At 54.4% G+C, this 18,003-nt stretch overlaps 1 protein-coding gene across 5 annotated transcripts in view; it reads left to right on the top strand.

Moving 5' to 3' along the window:
- Window positions 1-18,003, top strand: part of DLGAP2 (DLG associated protein 2) — an 862,351-nt gene that overhangs the window by 291,733 nt on the left and 552,615 nt on the right. For 2 of the 5 annotated variants that reach the window (XM_032413752.1, XM_032413749.1), the window contains exon 1: window positions 16,949-17,344. The exons of the other annotated variants lie outside the window; for them this stretch is intronic. In XM_032413752.1, the coding sequence (XP_032269643.1) occupies window positions 17,311-17,344 (34 nt within the window). In that variant the 5' untranslated portion in view covers window positions 16,949-17,310. Of the gene's footprint in view, window positions 1-16,948; window positions 17,345-18,003 lie in introns of those variants that run through there. 5 annotated transcript variants of the gene reach the window in all.

The following is an 18,003-nucleotide window of genomic DNA, read 5'->3' as shown; positions in this document are numbered from 1 at the left end:
TCACTTAGCGTGATCCCAGGAGAAGGAATAGCTAAGACTGCGAAGGGTCAGAAGTGTCCATGTTGCAAACGCGCCCTGGCAAGGCTGCCTGTCTCTGGCTTTGTCCTATCCACACAGCCTCAGCCCTGCCAACATGGCCCCTCGTCTGCCCCTCCCCCACGCAGCTGCACAAGGCTGGGGAGGGGCACGGAGCCCGGCTCCCCTGGGCCATCGGATGGCACGCCCCGCCCCAAGGTCTCAAATGTCGGAGCCCCAGCAGGTCTCCGCTTACGAAGTGTCGGATCTGTGTTCGGTGCTGCACCCCACCCACCCCCGTGCAGCCGGTCCACCAGGACCTCTCTGCACCATGCAGCCCTCACTCCAGCTGCCTCCTCTCTGTTTCTCAGGCTCCTGGCCCTCCCGCATCATCCCGACCCTGCACCACCTGCCCCGCGGGGTCACCATGGTCTCCCTGTTGTTAGATCCAGTGTGATCCCCGGGGGTCCCCACTGCGTGTTCCCATTGGTGGTGCCGTCTGACACTCGGGGGGGTCCTTCTGCCCCCTCCCTCCAGGCTCCAGCCCCTCCTGCCCCTCCCCTCCTTCGCTGGTGTGGCCCTGCTGGTGGCTCCCTTCTCGGGGCTCTGCCTCAGCACCTGGCTCTCCCCTTCTGCCCACCTTCCCCCTGTTGGGCCGGGCCCAGCTGTGCAGCTTTAACGCTCGTTGGAGACCACTCTCCCATCGTGTCTGCGTGAGCCCAGCTCTGCCCAGCACATCCCCTACACAGGGCGTGAGGCCCCGGGCGGAGACTGGCTTGGGGCACAGCTGCCACTCTCTGTCTTGACCATCTAGCTGTGCTTAACTAATGTTAACTAACAAGGCTAACTGAAGCCATGACTAACTGAGGTTAACTAGGATCAACTATGGTTAACTAGCCAAGGTCAAACGGTTAACTAAGGCTAACTAACCAAGGTTAACTAAGGTGAATCAACCAAGGTTAACTAAAGTTGACTAACTAAGGTTAACTAAGGTTAACTAAGGTTAGCTAAGCAAGGACAGCTTAGGAGTCTGATGCCTTCCGCCCTGTTTCATCAAATTCCAAACTCTGTCCGTGTGCCACGGGCCTCCTCCCGTGGATCCAGGTCCCTGCCGCCATCTCCGTCCCCTGGCTTCTTTGCTTCCATCAGTTAACCCAGCCGTCCTGGGATCCTTCAATGATGTGACAGGTTAAACATGCCTTTGAATAGAACCCCAGTGGCTTCCCATCTCACTCACTGGAGGAACCGAAGTCCCCAAGGGCCCGCGAGGCTTGTCGGGTTGCACCGACTGGTGCCCTGGCCCGGGCACCTCCTTCTCTTCCTGCTGGGCTCCAGGCAGCCTGGTTTCCATGTCACTTCCTCAGTGTGGTATGCTTGGCCGGTCCCTCGCCTGGGTGTTCCTGCCGGGGTCAGCCCGGCTCAGCCCAGCCCTGTAGGTCTTCAGGGTCTACACCAAGGGCAGCCCAGCCCTGTGGGCCGCTCACTGCCTCCCCCCCTCCCGCCTCCCACCGTTCTGATGCTGCCGCCATCGTTTGACGCATCACAGTGTGTGTTACGGGCCCAGCACCGCCATCTCCTTCTTCTTATCTGCCCACAAGGACGTGAACATACTGGTTTTGTTCCTTGTCTCCTTCAACTGCATGTCAGCTCCACGGGACAGGGCGTCTTCTATCCAGCACCTGGAAGACTGGTGCTCAACAGGTACCTGTCGGAAGACGGGGCGCGGGACACTCTGAGGCCCTGGAGAGAGCTCACCCGCCCAGGATTCTGCAGAGAGCCACACGGCCACTGTCAGACCTGCGTCTGTGACCCAGGCGTCACGGGGCTGGGTTCCACATATGTCGGGGTGGGGAGAGGCAGGAGGTCAACCCTTTTTGGCTTTAATTGGTAAAGGAGGGAGTAGATGAGAGTATGCAAGAACATGCTTTCAATCTTATTGAAGATTTTCCTATTAAAAATAATGAAAAGCAGCCCAGCAGTATGAAAACTGTCCAGTTACTAGTAAATTAGTGGCAAATAGAATAAAGTCAGGCATTTATTAACAGAAACATAATTTTTGAAGCATAATGTGAGTTTAATTACTTTTATTTCCCTACTGCTTTCTAAAATGTTTTATTTATTTATTCATGAGAGTCAGAGAGAGAGAGAGAGAGGCAGAGGCAGAGGGAGAAGCAGGCTTCCCGCCGAGCAGGGAGCCCGATGCGGGGCTCGATCCCAGGACCCCGGGATCACGACCTGAGCTGAAGGCAGACGCTTAACCATCTGAGCCACCCAGGGGCCCTCCCTACTGCTTTCATTTCTGTTCTGCCTTTAGTATAATCTCTAATTCGGGTGCAATGGAATCTGTGCATTATAAAAACATTTGCTTTGCTGTTTTCCGTAAAAATATCAAAATTTCTGTCTTACCACGGGGCACTCTCTATTTCGCACCTGGGCTAGAAATAGTTTCTTTTTTTTTGGTTTGGATTTGTGACCTAACCCCCCACCCAGTTTCCCAGCGGCCGTGCACATAGGACTCTGGGTGACGCGGACGCAGCGCTGGATCACTGCATCATCCTCTGCTCAAGAGACTAGTCCGCACGGGAGAAGCCCCCAGTAATGACGCACTTACGTGCGGGCACTTGACACTTCTGTACCCGCTGGGTGCACACTCTCATCGCGCAGAGTCCCGCGCGGCGTGTGTCAGTGCGCACCGCGTGAACGGACGGCTACGCGGGCTGCCGCCTCTCCACCTCCTGTTAAAATCTTGCCTGAGGCAGGTTTATGGATGTAAATGCGGTGTCACCTCCATCCAGCTCCTGATGAGCAGAGATGCCTGTGGAATGTGGGACGTGTGTTTGCTGACTTTCCTGCCGGCTTTGGGGTCCACCCGAAGCCCCCAGTGGCTCCCTCCGACCAGTTCTGTCGGTGCCTCGTCCGGCAGCGAGGGTGCGGTGCTGTGCACAGGATGGGAAAGACCTGCTCTGCATCTGCTTCTCCACTGTATTAAAGCAATATATAATTTTCTGAAAACAGCTGTACTGAGGTATAATTCACATGCCATAAAATCCACACATTTCAAATACACAGTTCCCTGGATTTTAGTGTATCCACCGAGTTGGCAACCATCACCACTCTAATTCTAGAGCATTCATCACCCGCAGAAGAAGTTCTGGACCAGTGGTGGTTGCCCACTCTCCCCTCCCCCAGCTCTCAGTAACTGCCAACCTACATAGTGTCCCCATAATTTAGACTCTTCTGGGCATTTGATACAGCATGTGATCTTTGGGATGGCTGCTTTCACTTAGTAGGGCTTCTAGGCTTATCTGTATTTTAGGACATATTAGGACTTCTTTATTGCCAAATGAATTTACATTGTATAGATATACCATGTTTTATTTATCCATTTATCAACTGATGGACATCGTGTCTCCAGCTTTTTGCTATTTTAGAGAACGCTGCTCTGAACAGTATGTGTGTGAACAGATTATTTCAGTTCTCGTGGGTGATGAGTGGGGTGTGTGATGGATGGGCCATAGAATAACTCTTGTATTGTGGAATCCCCTGAAACCCTTTCTACCATTTTACATTCCCACCAGCAGCGTAAGAGCATTCTCATTTCTACACATCATTGGCAGTACTTGTTATTATCTGTGTCTTTTATCCTATGAGTGCAAAGGGGCATCTTTTTGTAGTTTTGATTTGCATTTCCCTGATGGCTGTCATGTGGAGCATCTTTTCATGTGCCTACTGGACATTTGTAGGTCTCCTTTGGAGAAATGTCTGTTCAGATTCTTTGCCCATTTAAAATACTGAGTTATTTTGTCTTTTTGTTATTGAGTTGTGAGAATGATTGATATATTCTGGATACCAGTTTCTTACTGGTTTCTTACTGGTGAATATTTATTCCCATTTTGTGGGTTGACTTTGACTTTCTTGATGGTATGTTTGCAGCACAGGGGTTGTGAATTTTGACAAAGCCCAGCTGACCTATTTCTCTCTTTTATCACTTGAGCTTTTTGTTTCATATCTAAGAAAACATTGCCGAATCTGTGGTCACCCATGCTCTATTCTGAAAGTTTTACGCTAGGCCTGTGATCCTCCTTGAATTAATTTTACAAATGGTGTGAGGTAGGGATCTAGCTTCATTTTTCTGCATGTGGATTTCTAGTTGTGTGAGCACCATGTGTAGAAAAGACTTCTTTCCCCAGAGGACTGCCTTGGCATCCGTGTTGAAAGTCACTTATAATGGCTTATTTTTGGGCTCTCAGTTTTTTTCCATTGGTCGACATGTCTGTCCTGAGTAAGGAGATGTCATTTAACCTTTCCTTTGTGCTTGAGGATTGTAGACCATTAAGACGCTTGGGGTGGGCTCCACAAAGTTACAGACTGTGTATAGTTTCTGGTCGGGGGCCCACCCGCCTTGGTTACGTTTCTGCTAGAAACTGTTGGGGCCTGGGGAAGTTGTCCTGCTACCTAAGGCTCAAGTTCTTAACCTACAGGTAAAATGCACTTAACAGCCTTGGCTTGACGTTTGAGTGAGAAATTGTATTTAACACATCCAGATTGCTTAGAATGTGCCTGGTACATGTTCTTATTTAATCCTTGGTCATGTGAGGTCATCATCTCTATTTACAAACAGGACACAGAGGCTCACAGAAATTCAATCATTGTCCTGGATCTTGCAGGAAGTAAGTGAAGCAGGTAGAATTTGAACCTACTTCCACGTTATTCATTCTGTTCTGGCCTGGGCCTCTTCTTGTTAGAGCGACCGGTGATTCTGAAACCTCCACTTAGTTACTCTTTGAGCACGAAGGAGGAACCACAGTTCTCCCTGTGAGCACCTTCTCCTGCACAACAGGGTCCCACCTTCTCTGTGGGAAGTGACGTGGGCCAGCGGAGGACAGTGATGGACACGCGCTTCCCTGGCCCGGTACCCAGGTGTGAGCCGGTACCCAGGTGCTGTCACAGCAGGAGGGAGGTGGGGGCCCAGGTCAGGGCTGCACGGCTGTACTCGGGTCCTGCCCCTGAAGCCGGTAGTCCTGGGGTATGCCCCTTCACCTCTCGGTCTCTCCCTTTTTCTCTATAAAGTGAGTATTTTGGATTATATATTCTCCTAGGGACTCTGACTTTAAAATTCAATGTGCCCATAAATATGAGTAAGTGATTTTCACGACTATATTAAAATGACATGAGCAGACTGAAGGGTAGAAAAATAGCAATGATGTTACTGTGTGGGTCACAATTGGAACTCAGTTTCTCAGGAAATACAATAAATTATAGAATATTCCAAATGAGATTGATAAGAGTTTGACAAAGCTCTCCATCAGTCATGGCGAAGACGCTTCCCATTTTAGGGTGAGTTCCCACAAATGTATCCTAGGGGAACGATTTTGAGGAGGATGTCATCAATAATTTGTTAAAAGACTATTGAGTGTGTCTCTGAGTTTTCATACTATAAGGATTTTATATTCATTATCTCTTAAATTACTGGGAAAAAATTTGTAGTGACATCATGGGTAATACTGAAAATTTAAATGTTGCTTGTGAAGGCCTTTTCTGCCACTTTGACGGCAGTGTCCTCACAGAGGTGGGCATGCTGTCCCCCCGGCCCCTGGCCCCCGGCCCCCGGGCCCCGGCTTGCTCCACAGGGGCCCCCCGTCAGAGTCCCGTCAGCAGAGATGTCTGGACATCTCTTTCTCATCACCTTATCTAATGCCACAAGAGGATGGAACTTACCTTTTTTCTTTTATTAGTCAAAGTTAATTGTGTTTGTCTCTCTGGTTATGTAAATAATGTTTCCTTTGGGAAATACAGGATATTTAGAGAAGAGTGGCATCCCCTGTCTGGGCACTCTGAAACTAGCACTGTCCATACTTTGCCATGTTTGCTTCCACTGTGCACACAGTGGGTGTGGACATGGGTGGACACAGACCCGTGTGGACACAGATCCCTGTGGACATAGCTGTGCATGGACACAGACACATGGGGACACAGACCCACGTAGACACAGGTGTGTGTGGACACAGACCTGTGTGGACATAGATGTGCGTGGACACAGGTGTGCATGGACACAGACATGTGCACGCTGACCTTGTCTACACACTTTCAGAAAGCGGACTTGAGCTTCTGGAATGCATGTGGTTTTAAGCAACTTTTAAACATGAATCATAAATTGTAAATGTTCTTAATAAATGCATAGACTTTCATGTACAGGCTATATTTTTTCAACCCAGTCCCTGTTCTTGATATTTAAATTGCTTTCAGTTTTTCACTGTTGTGTGTAACAACATCTAAGAACATGTTTGTGCTGAAACCTCACTCTTTTCTCAGAAACTCCTTTCAAGTACAGATTCTTGGGGACTTCTCTGTACGTCTGTGGAGGGGATGGAAAGAATACGCACTTTTCACAGCTTCTGACAGTTTCTGTGACAGCCTGAGAGGACCTTGGCACCTGCTGGTTTACGGGAAGAGGGGCTGATGCGGGGACGTGTCCCCGGATGTACACGGGCAGCACGGGGGCCTCGGCATCAGGGTGTCCAGGGAAGGACAGGGGCAGCGCGGGGGCCTCGGCATCAGGGTGTCCAGGGAAGGACAGGGGCAGCACGGGAGCCACAGTCATCGGGGTCCAGGGAAGGACGGGGGCAGCGCGGGGGCCTCGGCATCAGGGGGTCCAGGGAAGGACGGGGGCAGCGCGGGGGCCGCGGTCATCAGGGGTCGGGCTGCACGCGTGGCACACAGGGTACCTGCCTTTCCCAGAACTCTCCTCCTCCCCGGAGAGCGCGGGCTTCTCCCATACGGTTGAGACGGCTCTTCCGAGTGGTACTTAGAGCCGAAAGAAGCCCTTGCCCGAGTTGTCTTGGGAGCAGCCTCATCCTCTCTCCGTAAGAGATTCTCTTGTGCTTGCACAGGAGGTGGTCAAGTACCGCAGGCGTATGCAGAGGAATCCGTGTGATTTTCAAAGTGTAGGCACAGGTTTTATTAATTTTAATGCCCTTCGGTGTAAGACGGCATACTGAGAATGGTTTATCAACAAGGCACAACAGAGGATTTCGACCGCCGTCGCGGGCAGGCAAGGGGTCTGGGCCCACCTCCGCTCTGGCACGCGCTGTGCCCTCTGAGCAAGCCGGCACCTCTCCGGGCCTGGGCTTACTCAGCTCCGATCCGGGAAGAGCCAGCCGGGAGGGCTCGGAAGTTTTCTTGTTTTTTTTAATTCTGATGTGCTGTGCATTCATGAGAGCAAGTGAGCTTCAACGAGCAGCTCGCAAATATATTTATTATGTTACTTGTGCCCCATGGGGTTTCGGCTGTTCACGTCCTGCCCTCCGTGGGTGCCCCCCAAGGAGGCAGAGGGGGAAACCAGCCCCTCCCAACACATACATCCCTCGTGCCTGGTGACTCAGCTCTGGGGTACTTGGGGAGGGCACTGAGCCCCCGGGGAGTCCTGGTGGGGGGACCTGGAGCGGTGGTCCCCGTGACCCCCTGCACCTGCTGTGATGTTCGTAGGGGAGTCAGTGCAGTGTGTCCCACGGGCCCCTTCACTGCCGAGGGATTGCTCTCCCATGCTTCCCTTCCCGCCTTATCTCCTTTCCACAAACACGGGGACTTATGTGACAGAAGGGGCATGTCCAGCGCGGTGGGATCGTCAAGGTGCAATAACTTGCAAGCCCTGACCTTGAAGATAATAGGAGGGGAATCCCGTGTCAGGCGACCGCAGAGCGAGGCTGTGCGGGGTGAATTGTTCGTGGAGAGTCTGCACGAGCACCCAGAGGGCGGAGCGGGGAGAGAGCACAGCAGTCTTTGCCGTGGTTGCTCCATCCCAGGCTCTGTGCGGAAGGAGGAGCGGGCGGGGGCATCTCCCGGGGGAGGCGGTGTTCGGATTCACCCTGGGAGGAGGGTCGGGGGCCATGCCACGGAGCCTCAAGGGCGGCAGAGATCATGCTCACCTGGGAACCAGCCCTTGGGTAAGTAACTGGCTTAGCTGGGGAGGGTTGGCTGTTGTGACTGGCCTGGTAACGTGGGTGGTTTACCCGGTTAGTTCTGGGGGCTAGCTTACACGTAACGGGCTTAGCCGTCATGTTGTAACGCTAGTTTCCGAGAGGCGTCCTATAAAACCCTGAGTGGTGACAGGTCCACCAGGAGACGGGAAATGCTGCAATCCGTCCAATTTCAGTGTTTAGACTCCTTGCCTTTCCCCAGATGCCTGTGTGCACAGCAAGCTGAGGAATGCCCAGGTTAGGCAAATGTGTGGACCTATTACGAGAAATGTAAATTGGCATCATCAGTAAATTTGCTCACATTTCATTGTAGAGTGATTATTTGATCAGACCTCAGCTTCCTATGTGTGTGTGTTTACAGACACAAGGAAATGTAGATGATGAATGTCGCTGTTTGCGTTTTTGCAACAACAAAGTGACGCTTTATGTTTTGTTTTGTAATTTTGGGTTATTCAAAAAAATTAAAAAAAAACCAGAAACTGGATGATATGGAATCATATCCCATCTGATGTGGGATCTTCTCTCTCCCTGTTGACCTGCTAATTGCTTTGGGCAAATTACTTCGTATTTTCTGACCTCGGGTTCCTCACTGACAAAATGCCTTCCTCCGATGTCTCTTGAGAGGGTTGAGGGCTCGTGCGTCCTCCATACGAGCGAGCACATTAGCTCGGGGAGGAGGGAACTTGTGCAAGTCTGACCTGCACAGGGAGCATCCTGGAGGGCAGGTGTGAGCCCTAAACTCTGTCCTGGAAGCCCCTCCCGGGAGGGATGGACACTGTCTCAGAAAACCCGTCGGCGGAGCCCCGATGACCCGGGGAGGGGGCAGCTGGTGGATGCAGGTGCATCAGGGCACAGGGCAGTTCCTGGATCGAATTGTAAAGGGCACACAGTCTCACTGCGAACATACTGGGACTGAGCAGGACGTCACCATGGCAACCAAGTGAATCACCCTAGCAGGCTGGCAAGCAGTAAAAAATCATTACAATATTTAAGAAACAAAATTTTAATAATTTATTTTCATTATCGTTGCTGTTGTTTCCCCTTCTTGGAAGAATGGGTTCTTGTTCTATTTATAGAGAATTGCTCCGTGGGTTTCTAGAGCGGGTAGGGTTAGGGTGGAATTTTCTGAAAGGTGAAAAGAGTCCTTTTGCGGAATTTAACTTTTATTTGGGGTTTTCTGTGTAAAGAAATCTGTGGTTAGTGCTACAACAAATTTGGTGTAAGACTGGCTTGTGTTCCTGGTTTCGGGTTTAACATTTGACCACGGGGAGCTGTTCATCATCAAAAGTGCCCAAACTGGAAGCTAATAGTTTGCCACAGAGTGTTTCTTGGAAGGTTCCTTTATTTATTAATTTTTTCTTTTTGCGGTTTGAGAACATACACAAGCAGGCAGAGAGACATACAGAAATCCGTGCTCAGATCCCTGTCTCCGCACACGTGTTCCCAGGCAGGGCGGGTGGATCCTGCTGGGGTCTGTGTTAAATGACCGCGTTTCATTCTTAGACAAGAGGTGTAGGCGTGTCGTTCCCTGTCTCCGTAAGGCCTTTGGAGACTGTTTCATCATCAAATACACATACAATTTTGGGTCAATGATAGCATTAGGTAGTCTAACTCACTATATATTATTAGAAGCTGTATTTCTGCAAATGTTTATATTTTTTCCATGGGATTCCTTAATGAAATAAAAAATAAAACACACACAATAATTATCCTTCCCCTCTTGGACTGCATGCCCAGGAATTATCAGATGATGACTGCTTCCTTTAAGTAAAATGGCAGAAATTGACTAATTTCTCCTCAGGCATTCAGATAATTTATTTAGCACACTTGAATTTATGGTTTTGCACTGTGTTAGTTTTGTGCTCTTATATTTATGGTCAAGATTTTAAAACTCTCTTGGAAACTGAGGCCAAACTCTTCCCAAATAATCCAGTTGTGAAGAAAACCCTTAAGGTCCCTAGAAGGATTCTTCGTACCAGGTGTTTGCAGTACTGTTTTTGTCTCCTGAGGGGCGCTAGAACAGCGTCCTCACCGCCTTCTTGGCTCATGACGCGCACACAGAGCTCTCCCTCCCTGAGCGTTAACCAGCACGCACGGGATCGGTAGCGGGCGCCCACGGCCACGAATGGCCGGGCCTCACGCGCTCAGAGGCACGGTCGAGCATGTATGAGATGCGCATGCACTCCACTCCCCTAAACATCTCACCACCGATCCCATCTGCGGAATGTGTGAAGGGCCACTGATGGAATTTGGTACGGGGTGTGTGCACGGGGCCGCTGTCCCAAATCATGCGGTGGTTTTCCTAGCGGCCTGGGACCGACGAGGTCTGTTTTGGGGGAGGCAGGGGAGGGGGAGCGCACTGAGGGCTTTGGCTTCAGCCCCTCCACAGGCAAACCAGTGCTGTCTTCCGTTTTACCCCGGAAGGGCACGGATTTCGCCCTCCGAACTCTGCACCTCCTCTTCCTGCCCCACGCGTTAATGTGACAGGTGACCCAGGTCCTCCACCCGTGATACGTTAGGGCTTTGTCTGCTTTCATGTTTGGGTGAGATACTGTATTTTCCCACCTACGCTCTGTACTTACTGCTAGGATTCCGTGATGCGTAATTTACGAGTCCTGTTGGCGGACATTTCCCATCAAACTCTGAAGCCGAGGGCCTTTCCCCTCCCCACGCCAAATGCTCTCCTACAGCCCTTAGAAACCGCCTCTCCTGTTGGTGCCTTTGGCCACCGCCCAGCTGCTCCGTGTGCCCGACTCCACGCGGCTCCTGGATGGGACATGAAGGACCACCAGTCCCACCGAGGGCTCAGCAGGGAGGGAAGGACACCAGAGTCCAGCAGAACTGGGTTTGACCCCGGATTCTGACCTCATGGATCTGGGTGAAATATTTACTCTCCACGGACCTCAGCTCCTTCATATTTCCATGGAAGGGGCAAGAGTGCCTGTTGGTGTGCAGAAAAGACCACATGTGGTACAGAATGGGGAACCGTGAGCTGGTGTCAGGGCGCTGAGGGCAGGTGACCTCCACATGGGCCTCAAGAGCCCGCTGTTATATCGCTTCCTAGGGCAGCTCGTTAGCACATTAGAGGTTTGGGGAAAAAAACACCTCTAATTGGTGTTTTAAGGAAACCTGCCCATACTGTTCCTTGTTATTACTTTGGATGAAGTGGCCTCAATCAAATGTGTCATGTGGGGTCATCTTCCAGGAGGCACATTCAGGGTGTTACTGTACTTGGCCGCCCGGTGCCTACGAGGGGGACTGCGCCCTGGGGCCTCCGCCGGTCCTCTGTCCTGTTCACTCCAGCTTTCTCCTCATCCTCTCCGCGTTTTCTTTTTTTTTCTTTTTAACTTATTTTAAAATTTATTTGTATTTATCCTTTTTGTTTTAATTTTAGGATTTTCTGGTGTTTTGATATGTATTTCGAGGAGTCACTGTTTGTTTTCTGTTTGCTACACAGCTAGAGCTAGTACAGAGAAGTTGGTGGAGATTTTAACCACAGAAGAAATGACCATGTTGTGAGGACGACTGTGTGTATTTTTCCCCAGATAAACAAAATGTGTTTTGTCTGTGCCGCGAAGATGCTCACTTCCCAGTTAGGTGAAGAAAAGCATTGCCTTTCCCACAGCCAGCAGGACCCCGGGTGCTGCCCCGGGAGCTCTGACCACCATGCACACACTTGGGGTTCAGCCGTGGGAGTCCCGTGAGCCCTGTGCCGGAGTGAACACCGAACGTGGAGTTGAGCAGAGCAGGACTTGGACTCTGGCCCTGGCGGGCGGGAGCTCCAGAAGCCACGAGCTAGACAGAGCCAGTCCGCGTAGCTGCGGCTCGGGAAGAGTTGCGCCTGCGGGGACGGCTGCTGGGTGCGGGTGTGGGTGTGTCCCCGAACCCGGTAGCACGTGGACGTAGAGCGTGACGCCCAGCTCACCCTCGCTGCCGTTGTGTTGCCCTGGGGACAGCTGGAGCGTGCAGGTGAAATCCCCTTGCAGAAGCGAGCCCGTGACCCGGGGAGGCTGATGCGGTGTGATATGCGGAGCCTCCAGGGGCCGCGCCCATGCCTCGAGGACAGCTCCGCCTTGTGACCTCAGGACCGCAGAGTCCCGTCTCTGGGGCCTGCGCCATTCTTCAGCCTGAGGGCAGTTTTGGCCCTGGGGCCCGCAGAGGCCCCCGTGGGCATTGAGGACAGCGGTCTGCGTTGACCTGGGTCACGGCACCGTGAGGAAGCCGCGGTCCTGGTCGTCGGGTCCATGCGGAGGGCAGTTCCTGTTCATGCGGACGTTCAGATGCTGTCTGCGGTTTCAGTTTTGCTGAACAGTTACCCGTTGTGACAGCCGTGCGAACAGAGCATAAATCATTGATCGGCGGCTCTTCCCTTCTGCCGGTAGACGTGACATTGCCCTAAAAACTCTGCGGTGCGCTTGCTGTCTCCCTGACTTGGTACTTGGACTGTCTCTGGGTTTCCGATGTCTCCGTCCGAGAGAGGACGAGGACTGTTCTGAACCCAGCAGAACCCTCTGGGGCTGCGACAGGGATGGCACGCGGGGCGGTCTCTGCCTCAGAGGCTCGGGTGAGCAGACGGCTGGTGGTCCTCCACCTCTGAGCATCGTGACTGTGCGGCTGACACCAACACCGGAGCTGGAAATGTGCTGCACAGGGAACAGAAGGAAAGAGAAGCTCTCATTTGGTGGAGCCGAACGCGGTCCTTGTGACGCTTTGCTGCTGAAGGCTGGAGACGTGGAAACGGTAGAGAGACCCAGGCTCAGAGTTCCCTGTTCCGCCCTCCTCCGCTCGGCGTGGGGACCGGACGGAGCGCTGCTGCGCCACGGACATGCGGTTCCTTGTCCTTGTGGTTCTGCCGGCGTCCGTGATCGTGGAAGGGAACCCCAGCGGTGGCGTGCTTCGGGCAAGCGCAGCAGTTTGGGGTGACAGACGCTGTGCGCGCGGCTTTGCCGTGTCCCCGGCGAGGGTCTTGAGGAGCCACGGGAGTGCGTCAGGGCAGCGCCGCCCTGGGGCAGTCGGCCTAATTGACTGACACTGGGTCTCATGTTGGCTGTTTTGTTAAATCCGTCCTTGTGGAACTGAGATGGTGCCCAGGGAGGGTCGTCGCTGACTCGGTGCTGTGGGAATCGGCCTGGACGGTGAATTTATGTGCCACTTGGAGGCCCAGGGAGCTGGGGAGACACTGTTCCTGGGGGTGTGCTGGGAGGTGTCTGCAGAGGAGGCTGGTGCACGGGGCGCACAGAGGAAAGGGGTGTCTCCGTCTCTGCTGGGCTGAGACACCGCCGTCTCCCGCTCTCCCACAGCATGGCTCCAGGTTCCCGGGCCTTCGGGCTCGGGCTGAATGCTGCCACCGGCAGATGCGGGGACTTCCTGGCCTCCCGAAGCACACGGGCCCTGCCTGCGCTCATTCTGTTCCTGGCCTCCTCTGTCTCTGCTGGCTCTGTGTCTGCAGAACGCTGGCTGATGGAGGACCCGACACTTACCCACACGCCGCCGACGGGCAGCGTGGCTCCTGTGGCCCAGACCGAGTCACGAAGAACCACAAGACACCATGCTCTGAGATCCACGCCAGCCAGTGGGACCCGCGGACGTAGCTCTCTTTATGTCTGTCTGGGGGGCACTGGGACAACCCAGGTGGCCGTGTGGTTCCACAGGATGAATCCGTGTTGACAGGGACAAGGTCCGATCAAGACGTAGACGTCCAGGTTCATAGTCCTCCCGTGGGCAGATTTGGCCTGTCCTTGACGTGGTTCCTAATTAGAGGTCTCAGTCACTTCTAACGGAGGCCGGTGTTCGGATAAGAGGTAGAAGATCGAGCGGTCGAGAAGAGGCAGTTAGGGACCGGTCCTTGGAGCACAGGCTTGGGAAGCATGAGGCACCGTGTGCCTGATGTGGGCAGGTGACCTCACACCTTCGAAGGTCAGTTTCTGATGATAAGAGCATCCGCCTGTGTCTACCTCGAGGGACCTAATAGAGTCAGAAAGTATAAATCCAGCTCAGTGAACCTTTATTGAGCATCTGGGGACTACACGCAGGGCAGCTGTCCTTCCGAGGACACACAGGGAACTCCTATTCCGGGGAGGGGCCCTGGCTCCCTGCACCCCAACGGGGCCCTTACCTGCCCTGAGACCCCGGGACTCTCCCCTCCCATCCTCGATCCCATCTGCGTCTGTTTCTGGGGACGATGTGCCCGTGGTGCTGCTCCCTCCACACACACCCCTCCTTTGGTCCCAGCGTCGTCCCCCCGTGTCCGCCCTGCGCCCGCCTGCTCCCCCAGTGGGGGGCACGGCGGCCCTTCTGCTATGCGCGTGTCCTGAGCGGCATCTCCGCAGACTGCGTGGGCTCACGGCTCGGTCCTGCTTCCTGTGTCTCTGTGATGTGGGGACACAGGGAGCACCAGCCTCACGGTGGTGGGGGTCACATGAGTGACCGGCATGACGGGCGCACTGTTACTTACCACTTCTGTCCTTCTGTCCATCTGCGGGCTTCACGACACGGGGGATCTGTGCCGCTGACCTTCGAGCAGTGCGCGGGTTGGGGCACGGACCCTGTGCACTCAGTCTGCGTGCAACACAGCCCACTGTTGACCAGGAGCCGGACGAACAGCACGTGTCTGTGTGTTGTCTGTATGTTCTGCTTTCTTACAGTAAAGCAAACTAGAAACGGTGTCGTTTCTCACGTTCACGAGTACCGTAGACAGTTCGTGTGTAAGTGTGCCCTGCAGCCCACGCCTGGTGCTGTCCACGGACCCACATACCGGGCCTCTCGCTCCTGCCTGCTCCCTCCGGCTCGGCACTGCCCCGGCACACCAGCTGCCTCCGAAAGTGCCTGTCGTGAGGGCTGCTGTGTGCCTCCGAGTGCTGGTGTGGGAGCCCCGGACCCGTGTCGGCGAGGTGAAGCGCTCAGTGGGGCCACGGGCATGGTGGACTCACCTGCGGCGACCACAGGTCACCATGATCCGGTGTGTGTTCGCAGCATAATTCCCTTGTGTGAAAAGTGGGGTTTTCGAGGTGCGTGCAGACTCTGGGGTGCCAGGAAAGTGCCGGGAAGAAACGTGCAGAGCCAGCAGGCTGTGGGGATGACCGGGGGCCCAGGACGCAGGCCTCAGGGCCTGGGTCTGGGCCTGGAGAGTCCCCTGGACGCCCATGACCCACGCTCTGGGTCAGGGCCCCGACCCCTGGACAGACACGGAGATGCTTGCGCACATACACGATTGTGTTGACTTTGTGGGCTGTGCTAACAGAGCCCCAGGACGTGGGGCATGACATTTATTGCTGGTGCGTCTGGACGCAGGAGCCGCCGTGTGGGCCCCAGGGGAGGCGCTGGGCCAGGCTGTCCCAGCTCCTGCGCAGACGGCACTCCGTGGCCTTCCATGGCCTGTCCCACCTTTGCTGTCACCTGGCCTTTTTCCCTGGGGGTCTCTGGCCTCTTCCCTAATAAGGATGCCTGCCACGTAGTGAACCGTGGATTTAAATACACAGTGATTGCATCTCAAGGTGCACATTCTGAGAGTCCAGGTGCACATACATTTGGAGGACACTCTCCTTGCACCGGGGGGTGAAGGTGACAGAACCCCAGAGTGAGGCCCCTGATGCTTCAGTAAGCGGGGCAGGCAGCCCTCTGTCCATCTGCGAGGGCTCTGCCAGCTCTGGGCCTCGGCCTCCATAAGCCCCTGAGGTCAGGCCCCGTGCTGTGCCCTGAGGTATCCCCACATGTCCTGAGGCAGACTCCAGTGGGTTCACTCCCTGGGGGTTCGCTTGTATTGGGAAGGAGAGTCAGAGTCCCGATCTCTTTGGATGGTCCTGCTCGGCCTCGTGGACTGGGTGTGGATTCCAGCCCACAGAACCCCTGTGTTCCGCGATCCTCAGCATTGCCTCCCGGGGACACGGGTGAACCCACTGCAGGCTCGCCCCGTCTCCTTCACTGCAGAGCTTGGTCGGGAATTGGACAGAAACCCCCGACCCCCCAGCGCATGCACGGCTGACCCACAGAACACATTTTGCAGTACATGCTGGTATAACGTAGTAAACCAAGGTCTTCTTTCACTCATCAGTCTTCTTCGCGGTGACCAGTGCAGTGGAAACCGTGTCTTCTCTGAGTGACCCACTCAGGTCTCTGGAGGAGCGCAGGTAGAATTTTGGAAGATTTTATTATGAAATCTGCCTGGATGCCTCCCTTACTATCTCCACGTGGAGACTCCGCTTCGGGCATCTTCCTTTGCACTGGATTCTTGCCATCCGCTTTCTTCGTGGGCACACATGATGACGAAGCCAAAGGTGTTTATAAATAGTCTCAGCTCAGGGGCGATTCCAGGCGTTCCCTTAAAGACAGCTGCTCGGCTGGACGGCACCCCGGCTGTAGGGACATCATCTCTGTTCGTGGGTCCAGGAGGGATCTCAGCCTTCCTGGACACCCCCTCTCCGGGCTGTGACCCCGCCTCCAACTGGAGGTTCTGAGGGTGAGGTGTGTCCAGGCAGGACGCCGGCCCGGGGCCTTAAAGAGCACCAGCCGCGAGGCCCAGAGCCTCACCGCAGCAGAGAACGTCCGGTTCCTCTCTGTCCGGGGCTGTCATGGAGGCCAGCGGAGGGGTCGCGTGTCGGGTGCCCGCGCGACCCTCCCATGCCGACCCCTCCGCTCCCTGCTGGAGCTGGCACTGTCCCCGGGGGGAGGTGTCTGGAGGCCCCACGAGCCATTCGAGGGGAGGGCTTTCCTCTCCTCTCCTGCTGCAACTTTTGAGATGCCGGGGAGCGCTCGGCATCAGGAGTAGAAGCTGCCTGGCGGACGGGCCTCTGAACGCCACGCACACTCACGTTTATGAAGACCCGTGTCGCCCGAGCAGTGACGCTCCCCAGGAAGTTGTCCATGTATGGCTATTAGAACAAATGATATCATCACGATAGGTGGCTCCTGTCTAAATAGGGATCATTTGTGAAATGAGATTATAGACATTTATCTGAACAAACGGCGGTAGCAGCACCTGCTTTCTGTAATTGGTGTCCTGGGGGACGGCAGTGCACGGAATTAAGGCATCCATCTCCACGGCTAATTCCATTATGAGGAGAGAGCCTCCGCTCCCACTCTGTGCCAGGCGGCCCCCACGTCCACACGGAGTGCACTCCAGATCCGTGTTTTCCGTTATGCTTGAATATATGGGACATGCATCGCAATCCTAAGCTTCCGTGCTGCAGTGCACTTGTCTGGTTCGGCTCGTGGCCGGCCAGCCCGGGCTGTGACTGGCCAGCTCCTGGGGCAGCGATCTCGGACCTCTCTCCGAGCGCTCATCTCCCCGTTCGCCGAGGAGCCGCCTGCTCTTTGCATTTGGATGCTGCCGGCAGAGAAGCAGGACTCCCGCCTCGGTAAGTCCAGGATGACTCATTCCTGACTTTCCCTGGCTCAGTGCGTGCTTGCACGGATGTGGGGCAGCAGGTAGGCAGACAGCGGTGGTCAGCCCCCGACCGGTTCACCTCCGGAGCAGCTTGCCTCTCCGTACTTTGCACCGTGGGTTTCGCTGCCCTCCCTCCGAGCCACGGGCTGCACCGCCTTTGTAAGTCCAGTACCCGTCTCTCGGCAGACACTGTGGCGGCAGCCGGGGACAGAGTCACTGCCATCCCGGGGGCATCTGGACTGCCATGGAGGATTTGGGGTCAGTCTCCCCTAGCAGTCCACAGCTCCGCCGCTGTCATTCTGCGAGCACGAGCTCAGTCTCCTGCTAACCATTATTCCGATCATGACCGAATACCAGAGCAGTTTGTAATGCTGGAACTATTCTGGTCGCCCCCATTTATTACAGCAAAGACGCAGCGCGTCCCTGTGGGGATGAGTAAACCAGGGACCTGCAGCTATTAAAGCCCGTGTTTTCACATGCAAGCCGGGGGGAGAGGGAAGCCTGTGGAGACAGCTTCCTTTGTAATGCCGATTGCAGGGAGATTCAGTGCCTCTTCTCAGCGGCATTGGAGGGGCTGAAAGGAAAGGAGAAAGCTTTTGGCTAGCTGCTAGGCAGCTGCCCTGTGTGCCA

The sequence above is a fragment of the Phoca vitulina genome, unplaced genomic scaffold (assembly GCF_004348235.1).
Source record: "Phoca vitulina isolate PV1807 unplaced genomic scaffold, GSC_HSeal_1.0 scaffold15, whole genome shotgun sequence".
Taxonomy (NCBI): Eukaryota; Metazoa; Chordata; class Mammalia; order Carnivora; family Phocidae; genus Phoca; species Phoca vitulina.
Note: the sequence above shows the minus strand (reverse complement) of the source record. Positions and strands in the feature narration are given on the sequence as shown.